The 18748-nt window shown below is 29.2% G+C and overlaps 1 protein-coding gene across 1 annotated transcript in view; it reads right to left on the bottom strand.

Moving 5' to 3' along the window:
• Positions 1-18748, bottom strand: part of LOC111622082 — a 62459-nt gene that overhangs the window by 13767 nt on the left and 29944 nt on the right. Inside the window, exons 4-8 of the mRNA XM_023364404.1 lie at positions 15140-18333; positions 11754-11957; positions 10432-10505; positions 9225-9396; positions 7452-7557 (exon numbers count right to left, since the gene is read on the bottom strand). Coding sequence (XP_023220172.1) covers positions 7452-7557; positions 9225-9396; positions 10432-10505; positions 11754-11957; positions 15140-18333 — 3750 coding nt within the window. The remainder of the gene's footprint in view (positions 1-7451; positions 7558-9224; positions 9397-10431; positions 10506-11753; positions 11958-15139; positions 18334-18748) is intronic.

Here is an 18748-nt window from a genome sequence, read left to right on the forward strand (position 1 = left end):
ACCTACTAAATGAAATAATTTACCTACCAATGATAAAATGTAGTTTGCATGTTGTAATGAAACAAACATGCAAAGATAAAAATTGTAATACAAAAAATAAGCAATTTTTTAATTATTACACTTTATTTTATTTCTATTTAAATACTTTCCTAAACAGGAAGTTATAGAGAGTGTTTAATGTTTTTCCTATTTAGAAAAGAATAAATATTCTTTCTTCAGGTAAGAATAAAAACAAGTGTAAACAGATTTTGGTCCAGCTACTATTAATATTTCTGAAAGAATTTTGATCCTTACAGTTTTATTTTAGAATGGAATGCAATAGAAAATATTAACACAGTGTAGAAAAACATCTAATATTTCAACATTATTCAGTTCCGGTTCAGTATATTTTGTTTTTGTTTAAATTAAATTTAAGAGAAGCATTTATTAAAGAAGTTGAAATTTCTTATTTTTACCTTCATGTTTGAATTCTGATCTGTATGCACATATATAAAGATTACCAATAAATATTTATTGAAGACAGAAATAAACTATATTCTGGATTATATAGTTATATTAGCTAGAATATAGTATATATCATCAAATAAAGTTGAAAAAAATAATATTCAAAAAGAAACATTTTATATTATTTTATATTACTCTTATTTAAATCATTTCTAGAGAAAAGAAAAACTCAGTGAAAAATGTATTCTACTGTAGAAAGTGGCTAAACTAGTTATATTAAGAAATAAATGAATATATAATAATTTTTTACATTGACAACTATGTAAAAAATTAGACTTATTCTTTACAAATTATAATCCATATATACAAGGAACGAACTTGTAAGATGAAACAACGAGCATAAATATTTATCATTTTTATATTTTTTGTAACTTATTACAATGTATAAAAACATTATAATAAGCAAAAGTTATTTGAAAATACAGTAGGGTTCCATACAATGTGCAAATAAAGCAAGCAACACCCTCAAATTTTGTCAATCAGAAGTATACTTTTTTTTTCAACTTATAGGCCAAGGTATAAACTTTCATTTAATAAACATTTAACACCTTATAACGCTGAGAAATTTTATATACTTTCATAAATCATGTGATAATACAAGTTTCGATAACACAATTTCCTAAAATATCCCCCGCATTGTACAGAACTCTGCTGTACAGATAAATACCAAAAACTGAACTAAAGAGAAACAATAATTAAATATTATATTTTGTAAACAATAAAGAACATATTTCATCACACAAAAATTATTATTATATTCTGTTTGTATAACCTGTACATCATCCTAAACTAAATATTTACCTGTTTTTGTAGATGCTTCTACTACTCTCCAAGTAGAATTAGTTAATGGAGCCAGAAGTCCAGGAATTGAAGGTAATTGACCATCAGCTAATAACGCATGCATAGCTGGACAAAAATTGGTAATAATTTTAGGTCCAAGTGTTGGAGACAGTGCACTGCTACCTAATTCACTCTGCAATTCAAACTTCTTGTATTAATAATACATTTTTTAGAGTATTTTATTATTATTATTTACATACAATTTTAACTTTAGTAAAAATTTTTTGAAATGATATTACCCTGTTCTGTACTGTATAAAAGTCTCTGAAAATTTTTTGCTTTTCAATTAAAAATGTCTAGGTGTCTTGAAAAGCATTTAATCAAAAAGTAATGAATTCTCAAAGACTTCTATACAGTACACAGCAGGGTAATATTATTTGTTTAAAATTTATGGAGTCTATAATTAAGAAAAATTATATTTTATTTATTACACATTTAAAAAATTAGTAATCAATCAAAATTAGACTATATAATTAAAAAATTTAAATAAATCCATACTAAAAATTATCTTTAATAAGTTAAAGTAAACAAGCAATTTTTTTTGTGACATCATCATTGACAATGATGGGCTGCAATTNTTGTTAAAAAAGTATATGGAAAAATAAAAATCAAGTTTAAGTCATTTTATTCGACTTTACGTCTGTCCGCCACAAATATTGAAGTCGTAATATCACTAGATAAACGTTTAAAGCACATAAAATCATATTAAAATATATACAAGTATGTACTGTATTTACAGTACACGCATTCGTAAATTTAGATTATTTTTTTTGTACTATATTAAAAACTAAAATTTATTTGTTTGTAAGCTTAAAATAGATTTTTATTAACCATATATTATTTAAAATGCTTTCCTAGTGATAAGTAGATTCAGAGACAGGTAAATTCGACTTACGTCGTTTTCCTGGAACCAATTACCGACGTAAGGCGAGGTATACCTGTATTGGAATTTTGAACAAAGTATTATGCCAAACATTTTCATAGAAAATTTGGATACAAATTCAATTATCTATAAATGAATTGGTGTAGCACTTACAAAGCTCTGGAAATAGAAAAGAAGAATGTCATCATATCAGATAAAAAGCTAACTTTATTAACATGCAGCAGTAGTGATTTTCCCCATCTACTAGTTTTTTTTTTTTCAGGCATTCTTTTTATCAAATTAAATTACTATAAAAATAACCAATAAGAGAAATAAAACAATAAGAGAATAAAAATTATTTCATATTCGGGTGGCATATGCAAAATTTTATCAAGTGAAGTTGTGATATTTAATGTGACTAATACATTATTATATTCTACAGCCTATTTCTAATCAAAACTATTGAAACAATGAACAAGAGCCACCTTGAATTAAAGGATCACATTTATTTTTAAAAAAATTCATATTTAACATTGTTCACAATATGCATTTTGGCCAAATACTAAATCAGGTCCTCTTCAGTTATTAGGTAACTAATAATAGATGTTAATAATAAATATACCTAATATCTGAAGAAGACCTGACTTAGTATCCAGCTAAGATGCATATTGTGAACAATGTTAAATATGAATTTTTTAAAAAAATAAATGTGATCCTTTGATGAAGGTGTCCCTCTGTTCATTGTTTTGATAGTCTCAGTTAGAAAATGGCTTTAGATTATAATGATGAATTAGTCATATTGAACATCACAATTTCACTTGGTACAAATTAACTTAGTTGTGTTTCTATGATATCCTCATCCTACATGCTATCAATTGTACAAAACTTTTGGTAAAAAATTCCCTGCTTATCATGCACCATCAAAGAGCTTCTGTGGAAATTAATGCCTTATGCAAGCCAATAGTGCACCCTTTTTCTTTATTGTCATACGACTGCATACATAAGGTGATTGATTTTCCCCACTCTTATGTCATCAAAACGATGTCATGGAGATCTCATGATTGCCATAAGAAATAGGCATGACATCATAAATGTTTTTCAACTATGCATGACATAATGGCATGGAAGTCTGCAAAATCGCAACCTCAAATGCACGTTTTTATTATATAGTCTAGATTCCTGACCTTCAACAATAAGACCAAAAATACAGAAAAATCATTTGAGAAACATCTCGGCTATCTCATCATTATTTCAAGCTGAACTCATTTCACATTAACCCATGCTATTGTAAAAGTTTGAAGGGTTATGTAAGGGAGCCCAGTCAAGAACACAGTTCTGTAAACAAATCATCATCTAGTAAACTAAATAACATATGAGACACTGATATTTTGCACATGCAGAAAAGACACATTACAAGATTTTTTCAGAATCATCAAATTTCAGAAACAGCAATTACATACAGCATAATTACATATGAAAATTAGCAGAAAATTGCCTCTTTATAAACATGGTCGTGTTAAAGATTGCATGTACAGCACGTTAATGTGCCATAATAAAATGTCTAATGCTCTTCTATATTGGAAATTACAGCATGTTGATATTTTCTTTTCTTTTTTCAGGCTACTATGGACACTAAAATGAAGGTTCACAGTTATATGGCTACAAATTCTAGTGAAAAATTGACACAATTAAGTTTATTATCCATTCTAATTCCACAGTTGATTAGTAATGAATTATATGCCAAATCCTTCTTTGCCTGTCATTCCTGTCCAATGAACTTTCTATTTGCATCAATGTACAATGTTTGTGATGCCTGTCAACAAATCTTAGACTTCATACATACCACGAGGACATAGCTAAGAAAGAACCAATGAGGTTTGTTCTTCCCTTCATGATTTTATTGTCAAAGAGAGCCCATCTGGAATGGAGGAGCTGTACATGTTTGTGGGACAGAACCAGAACAATAGACAATTTATAGAATATATACCAAAACAGTTCCTTACTGTAATCTTCATTGAGTAGACAAAATTATTTTCCAAATAGGCATAGTAAGTATTGCTACCATATTTCTTACAGTTCACATCCACTTACAAATGTCATAACAGAGACCAGCAACATTTAAGTAATAAAAATCAAATATAATAATTTTTAATTTATTTTAATCTTTCTGTAAGAACCTGGGCTAGTGTAAATTTGATGATTTCAATCTTATCTTTTGGTTAAAAATAGAGGGGAGAAGTATTCCTTTTCACAAATGAAGTCAAGGAACATCATAAAATTTTCTATTGGATGATTCCTCTATGAGTGGCACAGCTTCCAAAAAACTACTCATCGAGGGAAATGGAGGGGAAAAAAATCACAAATTGGAGCAACTGTCAACTTTGCCAAAAATGGGCATTAGAGTGGCAGGAAGAGGACCTCGAATAAAAGGCAAGAGGACAGATGATGAGTTCACCTGCCTAAACTGCGTGTGTCCACTAATTCTATGTCCTTGTAAAATAATTTATAAACTTAAACAAATAAATTTTTGTTATTTAATGTTTAAATGCATAGTGGAGTGTGTTATTTTTGGTGCACTGTCTCTTGACTCCCTCCTCCATCCCAAACCTGATTGTTCTCATGCAGGCTCGCTCATATAAGACTTACATATGAATCTAACAGTCACATTTCTTTTAAATCTGGTTTCTACTGTGTTGCATTGCCTATTACATTCTGTTCTATTGGTAAGCTGTATTTTACATTTGAATCTTATTTGAGTCTACATATTTGCAACTGCTATTCTTTGTACAAAAGTAGTTATCTAAGCTGATGATATGTAAAGAGATCAAAAACATTTCTAGTAAAAAGTATTTGGCTCCCTAAACTAAACAATTTGATATTTAGTCTATATGAAGCTGCTAATGTTGTCTGAATTAGTTGGTGACAATTTATATAGTTGCAAATGGCAGCTTTAAAAAGTTCACAGTAGATAACGACGACCCATTTGGGACAATTCAAATCTACCAAGATAAAGGATCAGTGCTAAAAGTTTGGCATTATCAAGAAAGCCATTAAGATTCATGATAAAATTTGCACAACAATTCTTAATGTTGAAATTCAGATAAACTGCAGCAGCAGCTAAAAAGGAAAAGCAAATTTCATATTAAATGTACAGAAGAACAAAGAGAATTAGTTAACAAACAAACAGAATAGAACAAATCATTTAAATACTTGTTGCCTTTAATGCCAATGCTAATTTCATTTCTCCCTTGTTAATAAATTCATATATTAAAAAGGTTAAATTGTCAGACTACACCAGAAGAATTTTAATCTAGTAAAGTTAAAAAAAAAAAAACCTCTTATTAAATCAGAAAGATTGGGAGATATTAACAAGTGCACAGAAATAATTATGTAGAATTGTAAATAAAATGTTACTGAAATGTTTGAATAGACATTGTTATATTATATATACAGTACTTTATTTGTCACTATCAAATATTATATTTATAAAGTTTAATGTTTGGTTATGTATACAGAATTAATATTTTGACTATGCTGTATGCTGCTTATTGATGTAAACATTTCTTTTTCATTAATAGAGTAGAGCATCGATTATCTGAATGACGAAAGTTTTCCAGTCAGTAAATTTAAATTTCCTCTAGTGATGTGGCGCTGCAATCTTTGGCTATGTCTTAGGCTACTCCAATATTATTTTTGTTGGTGTGCATGTTTTAGCTGGAAGCACTAGCACAACCATGACAGAGGTTACTTAAGGACATGCCAGGATTTGAACGAATTTCAACATGGGATAGGTTAATATATTTTTTTGTACCTAATCGGTTATCCAAAAAACTAATTTTCCAAACAACCCAAGTCCCCAATTGATTCAGATAATTGATGCTCTACTGTAGTTGTTTCATTATACATAGACAAACTTATAAAAAAAATCATGATACTATTTTAGTATTAGCTGTACATTTAATGATATAAAATATTGGAATTTGCAATCATAATAAACTGATTTAAGTTAAAGCATTGCAATCAAAAATGTTTGATAAAATTCTATAATGTAAGTATTATTCTTGTTTTTATTAAAAGCAAAAAATATCTAGTATATTGGCAAATATCATGGTTTATTTATAGGACGATGAAAAATAACTAGGTATTGAGAAATCACTATAATTTCTATATTTCTAAAGCAACAATGATGAAAATTATTTGACATGTACAGTACCTGATTATATGGAATACGGGTGCATAGCTTATAATTCAATGCAGGCACTGGTGCCATCCACCAATAACATGTTTTCCTCAGACTGATGTGGATGGAGAGCCATTTCTCTGTGCAGCCACAACTGAACCTGTGGTCATTTAATTTTGAATGACAATTCATGATTGTTTTTGGATGGAATGTGGCATGACTCCTTCACCATATGACATCATCTCTACATGACAACCACCAGTTTTCACACCTCACAGTGTGCAACAATTTGAGGTGTGGAAACTGTTCAACACTTGTTCCTGAAGAGAGAAGCAATTGGCCATCTTTTCTTGTCATTGCACATGCAGCCTCTCTAAGTCATTGCCCACACAACAGATGCAGGAATTGTTTTATAATTCCATTGATTGATATACACACATACACAAATTTTATTATGTGATACAATAGCATTATTATTATAAAAATTATAACGATTTCTCAATGCCTAGTTACTCCACCTATCCTGTATGTCTGCAAACACATATGCACAATATGATTTCAACCAATTCAAAATTAATATGCTTCAATCACAATAATTGCAGAAAAATTGTTCAAATAAAGAAATAAATATTAACTTATCCTTTGTGTATTTGAATACAATAACATCTCATTATATTCCTCTTTTGGATATATTGCAGTTTTATTTTTTTAATCTTCCAAATATAAAATCATCTTAGCAAGTAATTTTTAAAAAATTGGTTTTAATTGAATTTCTACTGGTAAAGAACTATTACCGTTTTTTAATCATTGACCTTAAAGCTACCACTATGAAATACAACCCACAAAAAAGAAAGTTGGCCTGGAGATGAAAAACAGTCAATGTAAATGAATAGATACATTGATTATATCGTGCCAACTGATGTATTGTTCATTTGGTTTGTCTCCAGACATGTGACATAATGAGGGGTTACTGTAACTGCATGAACATCTTAACTGCTTTTATATGAATAACTAATCTGTATAATTAAGAAAAATTGTTGCCTTTATTAATACCATAATACTTACTTTAGGACTCCCAATAAAAATGCATTGAATTTTTGAATGTTTGAAGACAGTATTTCTTCTGCGTTGATGTGATTAATTAGTTCTTGGAGTTCACGTTTGCAATTTCCTGAAAATTTATATGTATAAACATTAACTTACGATAAGATAAATTATTTTAATAGTTTTTGAAAAACAGATAAATTATATGAAATATTTTAAATTTAATTATTGCATTCTATTAGCAAAAAGCTATAAACTTACAATCAACAATTAATTAGAAACTAACATATTCTTTGACATTTTATCAAATAATCTTATACTTTAAAATTAAAATTTGTTTCAATTTGTCCTCTTCAAATAAAATATAACAATAGGTTTAATTTAATTAATGTTTCTGTTGTTAAATTTCTGGAATTCGAATACTTTCAATACAAAAAGTGTTTGAAAGCACTAAATGTTTGTTTGTAATTTATTTACAAGATAATCTGTACCTACTAAATGAAATAATTTACCTACCAATGATAAAATGTAGTTTGCATGTTGTAATGAAACAAACATGCAAAGATAAAAATTGTAATACAAAAAATAAGCAATTTTTTAATTATTACACTTTATTTTATTTCTATTTAAATACTTTCCTAAACAGGAAGTTATAGAGAGTGTTTAATGTTTTTCCTATTTAGAAAAGAATAAATATTCTTTCTTCAGGTAAGAATAAAAACAAGTGTAAACAGATTTTGGTCCAGCTACTATTAATATTTCTGAAAGAATTTTGATCCTTACAGTTTTATTTTAGAATGGAATGCAATAGAAAATATTAACACAGTGTAGAAAAACATCTAATATTTCAACATTATTCAGTTCCGGTTCAGTATATTTTGTTTTTGTTTAAATTAAATTTAAGAGAAGCATTTATTAAAGAAGTTGAAATTTCTTATTTTTACCTTCATGTTTGAATTCTGATCTGTATGCACATATATAAAGATTACCAATAAATATTTATTGAAGACAGAAATAAACTATATTCTGGATTATATAGTTATATTAGCTAGAATATAGTATATATCATCAAATAAAGTTGAAAAAAATAATATTCAAAAAGAAACATTTTATATTATTTTATATTACTCTTATTTAAATCATTTCTAGAGAAAAGAAAAACTCAGTGAAAAATGTATTCTACTGTAGAAAGTGGCTAAACTAGTTATATTAAGAAATAAATGAATATATAATAATTTTTTACATTGACAACTATGTAAAAAATTAGACTTATTCTTTACAAATTATAATCCATATATACAAGGAACGAACTTGTAAGATGAAACAACGAGCATAAATATTTATCATTTTTATATTTTTTGTAACTTATTACAATGTATAAAAACATTATAATAAGCAAAAGTTATTTGAAAATACAGTAGGGTTCCATACAATGTGCAAATAAAGCAAGCAACACCCTCAAATTTTGTCAATCAGAAGTATACTTTTTTTTTCAACTTATAGGCCAAGGTATAAACTTTCATTTAATAAACATTTAACACCTTATAACGCTGAGAAATTTTATATACTTTCATAAATCATGTGATAATACAAGTTTCGATAACACAATTTCCTAAAATATCCCCCGCATTGTACAGAACTCTGCTGTACAGATAAATACCAAAAACTGAACTAAAGAGAAACAATAATTAAATATTATATTTTGTAAACAATAAAGAACATATTTCATCACACAAAAATTATTATTATATTCTGTTTGTATAACCTGTACATCATCCTAAACTAAATATTTACCTGTTTTTGTAGATGCTTCTACTACTCTCCAAGTAGAATTAGTTAATGGAGCCAGAAGTCCAGGAATTGAAGGTAATTGACCATCAGCTAATAACGCATGCATAGCTGGACAAAAATTGGTAATAATTTTAGGTCCAAGTGTTGGAGACAGTGCACTGCTACCTAATTCACTCTGCAATTCAAACTTCTTGTATTAATAATACATTTTTTAGAGTATTTTATTATTATTATTTACATACAATTTTAACTTTAGTAAAAATTTTTTGAAATGATATTACCCTGTTCTGTACTGTATAAAAGTCTCTGAAAATTTTTTGCTTTTCAATTAAAAATGTCTAGGTGTCTTGAAAAGCATTTAATCAAAAAGTAACGAATTCTCAAAGACTTCTATACAGTACACAGCAGGGTAATATTATTTGTTTAAAATTTATGGAGTCTATAATTAAGAAAAATTATATTTTATTTATTACACATTTAAAAAATTAGTAATCAATCAAAATTAGACTATATAATTAAAAAATTTAAATAAATCCATACTAAAAATTATCTTTAATAAGTTAAAGTAAACAAGCAATTTTTTTTGTGACATCATCATTGACAATGATGGGCTGCAATTTTTAATTTATTTAATTTAAAATATATGCTTTCCACCTCAAATTAGTACATTAGTCTCTTGCCCCTGTACATCATACTTTTCCATTAACAATGGAGTTGTGCCAGTCATCTAACTCCTTTCAGGGGAAAATTTTTGAATTAAAATAATGTGACTTCTGGTTTGCATCAGAAGTTCATATACAGTTAATCGGGGCCTCCTGCCCCTAAGCTTTCCATATCTGGTCTTGAATTTCATTTATTAAACACCATTCTCGAGATTAAGGAAAGACAGGTGTCCGGACAAATGGACGACATTGAGAATTTATAGGTCAGCTGAATCAACATCTAGTACTAATCGCTTGTGAGAGAATCAATTGATAAAAACCAATGCAAACTTGCAGAAGATGAAATTTATATTTAAAAAATTCATTTAATAACAATGTCATTTGTTACGATCACTCATAAAAAAATCTCTTAGTTATAAACAACCAATGTTGAAAAATTAAATTAGTTTATTTTATTTGTAAGTTCATGATTATATAATACCAATGTACAAATATATATTAATTTTATACAGCCATCAAATTTTAATATGCTTAATAAAATATTGTACCTGTTTTTTCAGATCATCTGAAGAAAAATGTGCTACTAAAAGATCAACAGCTTTCTGTAAATTTTCAACTAAGCCTGAAAATAAAGAAAAATATACAAATTAACAAACTTTAACCTTACATTTTAAGTATCATTTCACAAAAAAAAATGAAATAATTTGTATATGTATATATTGTATGTACCGGTACATACATAAATTTAAGCAAGCATACACGTACATACAATTTTTGTGTGTTTTGTTCTTTTCTATTTATTTAAAATCAATCAGTAATATTAATATTTATTAGATGATGATGCTTGCTTTATACACATTCAGATCTAATAAATTTATCTTTGTAAATAAGTTCCCATCATTTCAGATAATAAAATTGCTAATTACTGTTTAAGATTCATAACTATTAATCATCATCTTTTAAATATTACAATAAACTGATATAATAAGCAAATTCAATACTGTGAATTACACCAAACTCATTTTTAGAAATAATCTGAAAATACAGATTCATCTAATCACTGTTCCTCCTAGAAATTCATATATATAATTAATTTTTGACAATCCTAAGGCATTAAAAGTAAGATTATTATAATTTTTTCTTATTAACATAAACATCTCTTACCTTATATCAAGATTTATAGTAAATAGAATTTAAAAATAATGAGCAAAAATTATCATGACATTGTCACAATTCTGGACTACAATTTTTAATCATATTTTTAATTTATTTAATTTAAAATGTATGTTCTAGATATCAAATTAGTAGTGTCTTGCCCCTGTACATCACACTTTTCCTAATAACAACAACAGTGTCATGCCAGTCATCTATGTAACTCTGTTCTGGGGAGAATTTTTGAATTGAAATAACCTGACTTCTGGTACAAAGCAGAAGTTCGTATATAGTTAATCTGGGCCTCCTGCCCTTAAGCTTTCTATATCTGGTTGCAACTTTCATCTATTTAAAACCATCCTCAAGATTAAAGAAGGATGAACAGATGGATACAGTGGGAATTTATAGGTCTACAATTTTTTCAAATTGCAACCCAATAATGTTTTCATTTAAAAACAAAAATGCATACTTATTTTAGTCTAATCTAAAAAACTAACTATAGTTACAGATAACACATTAAATATGAAAGATTAATTTACTGATATATACAGTATAAACATTAATAATAAAATCTTTTCGAACAACACATTTTCATAAAGATCTACTGATCATAAATAACTATACACAAATGGACTTAAAACTAACTTACACAAAACTTTACCATTAGATAAGCAGTTAAACCATTACATTAATTATTATTATAAAATAAAACACAAACCTGTCCTTTTGCTTAATTCTTCATGTAATAGAGTAATAGAGAAAGTTTTATCTTCAGAAATTGGAACTGCTGGAGGACTAGATGAAGGTGTACTTGCTGGAGAACACTGTGAGGGTGAAACTGCAAATTCCTGTGGTGGAAAATCCATATCATTTGAATCGTCTTCTGGAGACATCTGATTTATCTTGCCACAGTCAAGCTTGCCTAGAAATAAACATTGTATTTGAATAAAACTATAATTTTTCTGTTTAATTTTCCATTTGTAGCTAAATTATTTCTGATACAGCACAACAATATCAGAATTCTTATATTCTTGTCTAAAATATGAGTTTTCATTAAGTAATTTAAAAGCTTCAATAAAACCTAAAGCTATATATATATATACACTAGCAGATAAGCCCAGCGTTGCTTGGGCAAAAAGTAACGATAGCGAAGATTAAGATTATTACATTACAGCCAATCTTACCCGTTTTCACAGAATGCAAGAATTAGGTTTCCGTGTTTCCAGCCTAATTAGAAAATTTTTATATGGGTCTAAAATTATGTTTGATTTAACTTAAAAAATCACATCTGCACCTGTAAATCTTGCATGTTGCTTTCTCTTAACACTTCCATTGTTGAAACCTTAATCCTGTCCCTTTCCTCACAGGGGATTTCAAAAAATCCCTTGTTAGTGTGCGTGGTCATGACATACCCTAACTGTGTACTAAATTTCAAGTTTCAACTCCTAACCGTGCTGAAATGCTCACGGTGAAATGCTTGTATACACTATGCTAGAAACCTTTGCGGGAGTGTATTAAACAACTTCCCAAAGTTTCATGGCAATCAGATAAATGGTGTAGTAATTCATGAAGGACACACAGACAGACATACATTCATTTTTATATATATAGATATAAAGCCAGACTTAGCTTGATAATTTAACAGATTGTAAGTTAAAAATGGTAAGTTAATAAAATCTAAATTTACTACCTACCTATAAACATATTATCTAATTATTAATTTAGCCTTATTATAGCCCAATAATTTGGCAGATTGTCTGGCCATAAATTAAAATTTCTTTACTTTGTAAATATTCCAGTTTATATAAATATTCTAGTAATATTGGAGTAAAATAATTTTAAGATAAAAATTTAATATTAAACAATTTCTTGGTTAATGTACAGTTTTTAAGTGGAAATAAAATGTTTATGGAAAGTACACTCAATATACATATTTTTATTTCAATACTTTCATTCAAAATAATGAGAATAAATACTTTCATAATGATAAATACTGATAGCTGGATCTTAGATTACTTTCAAAAAAAATCATTAGAATAAACACTAAATAGAATAGAAATGATAAAGATCCAATCAACTACAGAAGAGAAAAGGGAGTATAAAAGATACCTCTAAGAAATGAAAGGTTTCAGAGGGACTTGTTCTATATAGGTTCAACCTGGAAATCACTCAGGAAGTGCTTAACAGAACACTGAGCCAATATAGACAGAGGGAGGCAAACTACTGCCCTCTTCGATATATTTAGAGGAAAAGTTAAACCTAATTTACAATGTGTTACATTAATTAAAACAATAACAAACACAACCAACTTAAAGTAATGGAGGCGCTTGAGATTTTTAAAGCAGAGAAGCAGGGACAATGTATAAACTTTGGAGGAGGAAAAAGTGGTTTAAAAATATCTATTTAAAAAGAATATTTTAGTTATATATCAAGGTGTATACTCAAATATTACTCAACTTTACTGTGTTATATCTTTTAATTGGCAACACCAAAATTCATGAGACTTGTTTTGTGGTTTCCCATAATTCTTTTCAATGTCATAAAATTGTTTGTGTCAAAAAGTTTGAAAGAATGGTACTGCACAAAAATTGGGATATTGATGTCCATGCATAAGTGCTTTCTGAGCAGGGGTTGACTTCCAGAGAGACCGTGAAATTACTAAAATCTAGTTCCATTGTTATTAATCAGAAGATTATATGCAATATCATTGGTTCTCGTACAAAAAATGATGGAATGTGGAAAATGGGGTGTCATCTAAAACTTTGTTCAAAACCTAGGCCTGCATGCTGCAAAGCTAATACTGAGGTCTGTAAACTATCATCTACACCAAACCTTCAAGGATAAGAAATATTGCTAAGCAAATTTTAACTTGCCACAGGACTGTACAAAATGTAATTCATATGGATTTGAAAGCAACAAAAGTACAAAAGACTAAAGTACATTGCTTTTCTGCAGAACACAAACAAAATCACAAGACAAATGCTTGCAAACTGTAAGAGCGATACCAGGCAGCAGGTAGATCAGAATTTATGGTGACATTGGATGAAGCATATTTCTACTTATGCTACTACAATGGAGTTTGAAAAATCTGTTACCCTTTTCCTTGATTGACAAAGTGCTATGAAAGCTGGCAGAAGGTTCATGTTCATCAGTGAAATGGATTACGTACTTTGAAGCCTGTTACCGATGTGCAATTAACTTCAATAAATGAAAAAGTCAAATTTCATGAACGTTGTAGTGCGCATGCCTGGTAAAAATTCATCAAGTAACACATATTAGAATTTTGAATAATTTTTGTATTTAATGGCATTCTAACAAAAATTTGTCGCCACCTGAAGAAGAACCATTGAAGGTTCGAAAATGTTCATGAAATTTTACATTATCATTTTTTGAAGTTAATTGCACACTGGTAACAGGTTTTGAGGTACATAATTGATATTTCCAGTGTTGGATAAAGTGAACTTATCAGTGGAATGATTTGAAGAACAACAATTCCTCTTATAAAAATCACAAATAAAGTTAAGGTGAATGCTAATTATTATATTAGCAATGTACTGAAGCCATATTTAGAAAGAGAAGTTCTTTGCATGTACCCAGATGAGATTGTCATGACGGAACACAATTTTGTTCAAGTCTCTTCTCACACTATAAAGGAAACTAAGGAGTATCTCAAACATCTTAAAGCATCTACAGGTCTCAATTATATAAAATAAACTAGATATTCCTACTAAATCACCTAACTTCAGCCATTTACATTTCTTCTGTTTTGGATTCTTTAAATGACTTTTCCATCAGCATGCTACAACTCTAAGTGGATTTTGGAAAGCACAAAAGACAAATGGTCAAATTTAACACCCAAAAACATAAACAAGTGTTTGACTCATGGAAACGGCAATGTAGGCTTGTTGTGATACAGGAAGGAGCTCACACCGAACAGACGACCAAAACAATTCACAGAAGAATTCTTAGATATTAATTAATTTTGAAGTTGAGTAATATTTGTGTATACAATCCTCAGCATACTGAATCCAACAGATTATTATGCAGTTTAAGAAATAAATGGCAAATTTTAATTTTAGCATATATAAAAAAGAAAATACTTACTACCTTTTAATATTGCATGTTCAATATTTTCATTAGATGTCTTTATTCTTCTACATGGAGAAGCATTTAATGTCACATTTTGTTCTGCAGATATCTCTCCAAATTTTACAGACTTCTTCCCTTTTAAACATGCACAATTTGTCATTACAGAATTTCCTTCTGCACAACACTGACTTGATTCACCACTATTATTATCCTGAGCTGCTAGTAATGCTGCAGCAACTAAACTTAAATTGGAACCTGAACCTAAAATATGTTCCAATTGATTTTGAAGTTGTTCTACAGATGGAATTTCAGATAAAAGACTGTAAGAACTAGGATGATTCTTATCTTTTGTTTCATCCAGCAAAGAAGGTGGCGTATTAAGTTGTCTAATAGGTGAATTGTTAATGGAATTTCCATTACTGCTGGTACGGTGCGGAGAAGAAACACGTTTGTGATTTTCATCTGATAATGTTCTTGACACTTTGTGATGGGTATAATCCATTTTTGCACCGCTAACCAGTCCTTTCTTAAAATTTGCTCCAAGGGCACTATTACAAGGTTGAGCTTTCATTCTTTGATTCAATTCATCATTCTTTTCAGCTGATGACATATCTTCCTTTTTAATATATGTTTGCTTATTTAAATAATTCATTAAGCTATTTACTTCTTGTATATTCTCTAGAACTCTTTGACAAGGTTCTTGTAAAGAATATCTTTTAAACTTAGTATCTTGTGTTTTAGGAAGAACTGTAGACATGCTTGAACATCTAGGCGGTAGCCCATAATCTTTATCATCAGATGTAGATGTGGACTTTCGTAAAATTCCTCTAACTGGTTTCCTGTCATCATTTTTACAACTTAGCAATGGAGAAGATGGTGCTGATTTATCGCCAACTGCAGAATCGAGTTTGATTTTGTTTTGATGCGTAAAGTTTTCAGTACACGAACATATTGGACTACTAGTTCTTGAATGTTTACCTTCAGGATTTGATTCTGTCTTACCACCAATATTTAAAGTATCATCTAAAGGGCGAATATTTGCTCTATCATGTAATTTGGATATTACAGATTTAAGATCTTCTGGTAATAAAACACTAAGAGATTCCCAATCTTTAATATGATTAAAAGGCTGGCAAGACAAAGAATCAAAGTCAGAGCAAGATTTTGGTCTTTTTCTTTCCTGAGTAGAACGAGGATGTTTAGTATACGAAGGAACTTTATGTTTAGTTGGAGTTAAATAAACTACTTCTGGAGCTTCTGGACTAGTTGCAAAACTTCTTAAGAAACTGAGATCAGGAAGTGAATAATTAGGATAACAAACATATATTGATCGTTTTTCTGAACATCCACTACCTTCATTGCTCGCAAAGCCCTTTTTTGAACCATCTTTACTTTTCATTGGGAGTTTCAATAAGTAAGAACTCTCCATAACATTATCATCATTACTTTCTTTAATGCTAAAACTGACAGCCATTCCATTTTCATCTAACAGAGAAGTTTGAATTCCTTGATCTCTTATATGAACTGGTATTTGTGTACTTCTGTGACAAGGCTTCGTAATAATTACATTTACTTTTCTACTTGGTAACATCATATTTGGTATGTTGGTATTATTAATGAAGCCTTGAGAACTTTGCCGAAGTCGTTCAACTGAGCCTTGTCGGCTACTAAGATAACCACTAGATGATGGACTTGAATCACGTGAGGGACTATATCGAACATTATTGAGAACATCTACTTTTCCTTCTGCATGATTAACATCTACTGCTGATGCAAGACGAGAATTAATTCCTTCAATAGGACTACATTCTTTACTGTTTAATTGCTTCGTCTGTGTCCCCTGTGAGTGATTCTGATATCCAAAATCTAATCGTTTCATTGGGATTTTTTCTTCTTTGTTAAAAGAACAAGCATTATTAGCCAAAATCATATTTGATTTAACATTAGGGAATACATTATTAATTCTTTCCACTCCATTCATCCATTCTTGTTTTTGTGCCAGACTATCCAATTTGTTATTCCTTGTAATGTTACTCTCTTGAGAGCTACCAGTATCACTTCCGAAAGGATCTTTACTATCCTTCATGGTTTCGTCTCCACTAGATGTGTCTGTTTCAAGTGGTTCTTCTTCTTCTTTAATAGGACTTGTGAAAAAATCTTTTGAAGCTGGTGGTGGTACATCCATCAAACTGTCTTCAAAATATTGAGAATTTTCTTCTTCGCTATCAGCATACCCTTCTGCAACCAGTACATGATCTCTTATAGTAGGATGCAGAACATTATAGTTATCTGTGGGTAAAGGATTAATAGTATTATTATTTGTTTCTGTTGTTGGTAAAACAGCTGTATTTTCAGTATTTTCTGATGTGGAATGTATGGGACTAGTCAAAGCAGTTTGATTGAAATTTTCATATGGTAACTCGGGTTTATCAGCTTCTTGACTAATTTCATCTGATGTATTTGAAATAGGTTCTAATTGGCCATAACTATCTGTTAAACTTTCAGTCTTATCTTGGAAACCATTAATTATATTAGTTGCTGAAGATTCAGAATGACTACTGGATATAGAAGTAGAACCACATTCTGGACTATTAGTCATTCTCTGACGAATAAATAATTTCAATAGTGATACAGACTGTTGGCTATCTGTACTAGAATCTCTTGAATGAGCTGACTGACTACTTTGAAGGTCATAAACTGGTACACATCCTTTACTTCCTAGGCCACTTGCCCATTGATTTAATAATTTCTCTGATAGCACCGAGTGACGAAGTAGATTTGGTAAACTTTGACTTTTTGTCGTTGAATTATTTGTATTTTTCCCTCTAACTTTGGCTACTTCTTTAGTGCGTTTTAATTTACTCCATGTGGTAAAAGCAAAGTCTGACTGAACCATAGGGCCTGTATGCACTTTATTTGGCACATTTCTTTGCTTTCCCTCTGTATCTTGCGAAACAGCAGTTTCAGTTATTCCAAGAGTATCTTGATAATCCGAATCGTCAGAAAATTGAGTGCCGCTACCTTCAAATGCAATAGTATAATTACTTTTATTTGCTCTGCATGTCAGAACTAAATCATGTTCTTCCAAAGAGCTGCAATCTAAACTATCTACTGAAATAGTACCATCTGGAAGAGGATGTTCTTTTACTGGAGAAAACAATGGCTCATCTTTACAAATTGAAATTTCATCTTCAGATGTACTACGGGGACTGAAAATATAAAATTTATTCATATTGTCAGCATTAAAACAATTTTTAGTAAAAAATATAAAGTACACACAACATTCACAATCTCATATATTAGAAATATCAATCATTTGATGGAGGGAGTAAATATTGTATGTAATAATAAGAAAATATGAAATATATTCTGGAGTTATTGCCTATTCATTAATATTAATAAATTTATAATAATGATTTTTAAAACTGACTTAGAATAAGAAGTTAAAAACAACATTAAAACAAACTTCTCAAGTTGAAAAAGAAAATATGTTTTTATTAACATAAACAAACTTCACAAAATCCAATAAATTTGTAAAGCCAAACAATTGTTGAATTACATCAGGCTACTTAAATATAATAAATTAAATATATTATATATTAAATAAAATATATTTAATTTATA

This window comes from Centruroides sculpturatus, unplaced genomic scaffold (assembly GCF_000671375.1).
Source record: "Centruroides sculpturatus isolate CEXI.00-Female unplaced genomic scaffold, Cexi_2.0 scaffold14, whole genome shotgun sequence".
NCBI lineage: Eukaryota > Metazoa > Arthropoda > Arachnida > Scorpiones > Buthidae > Centruroides > Centruroides sculpturatus.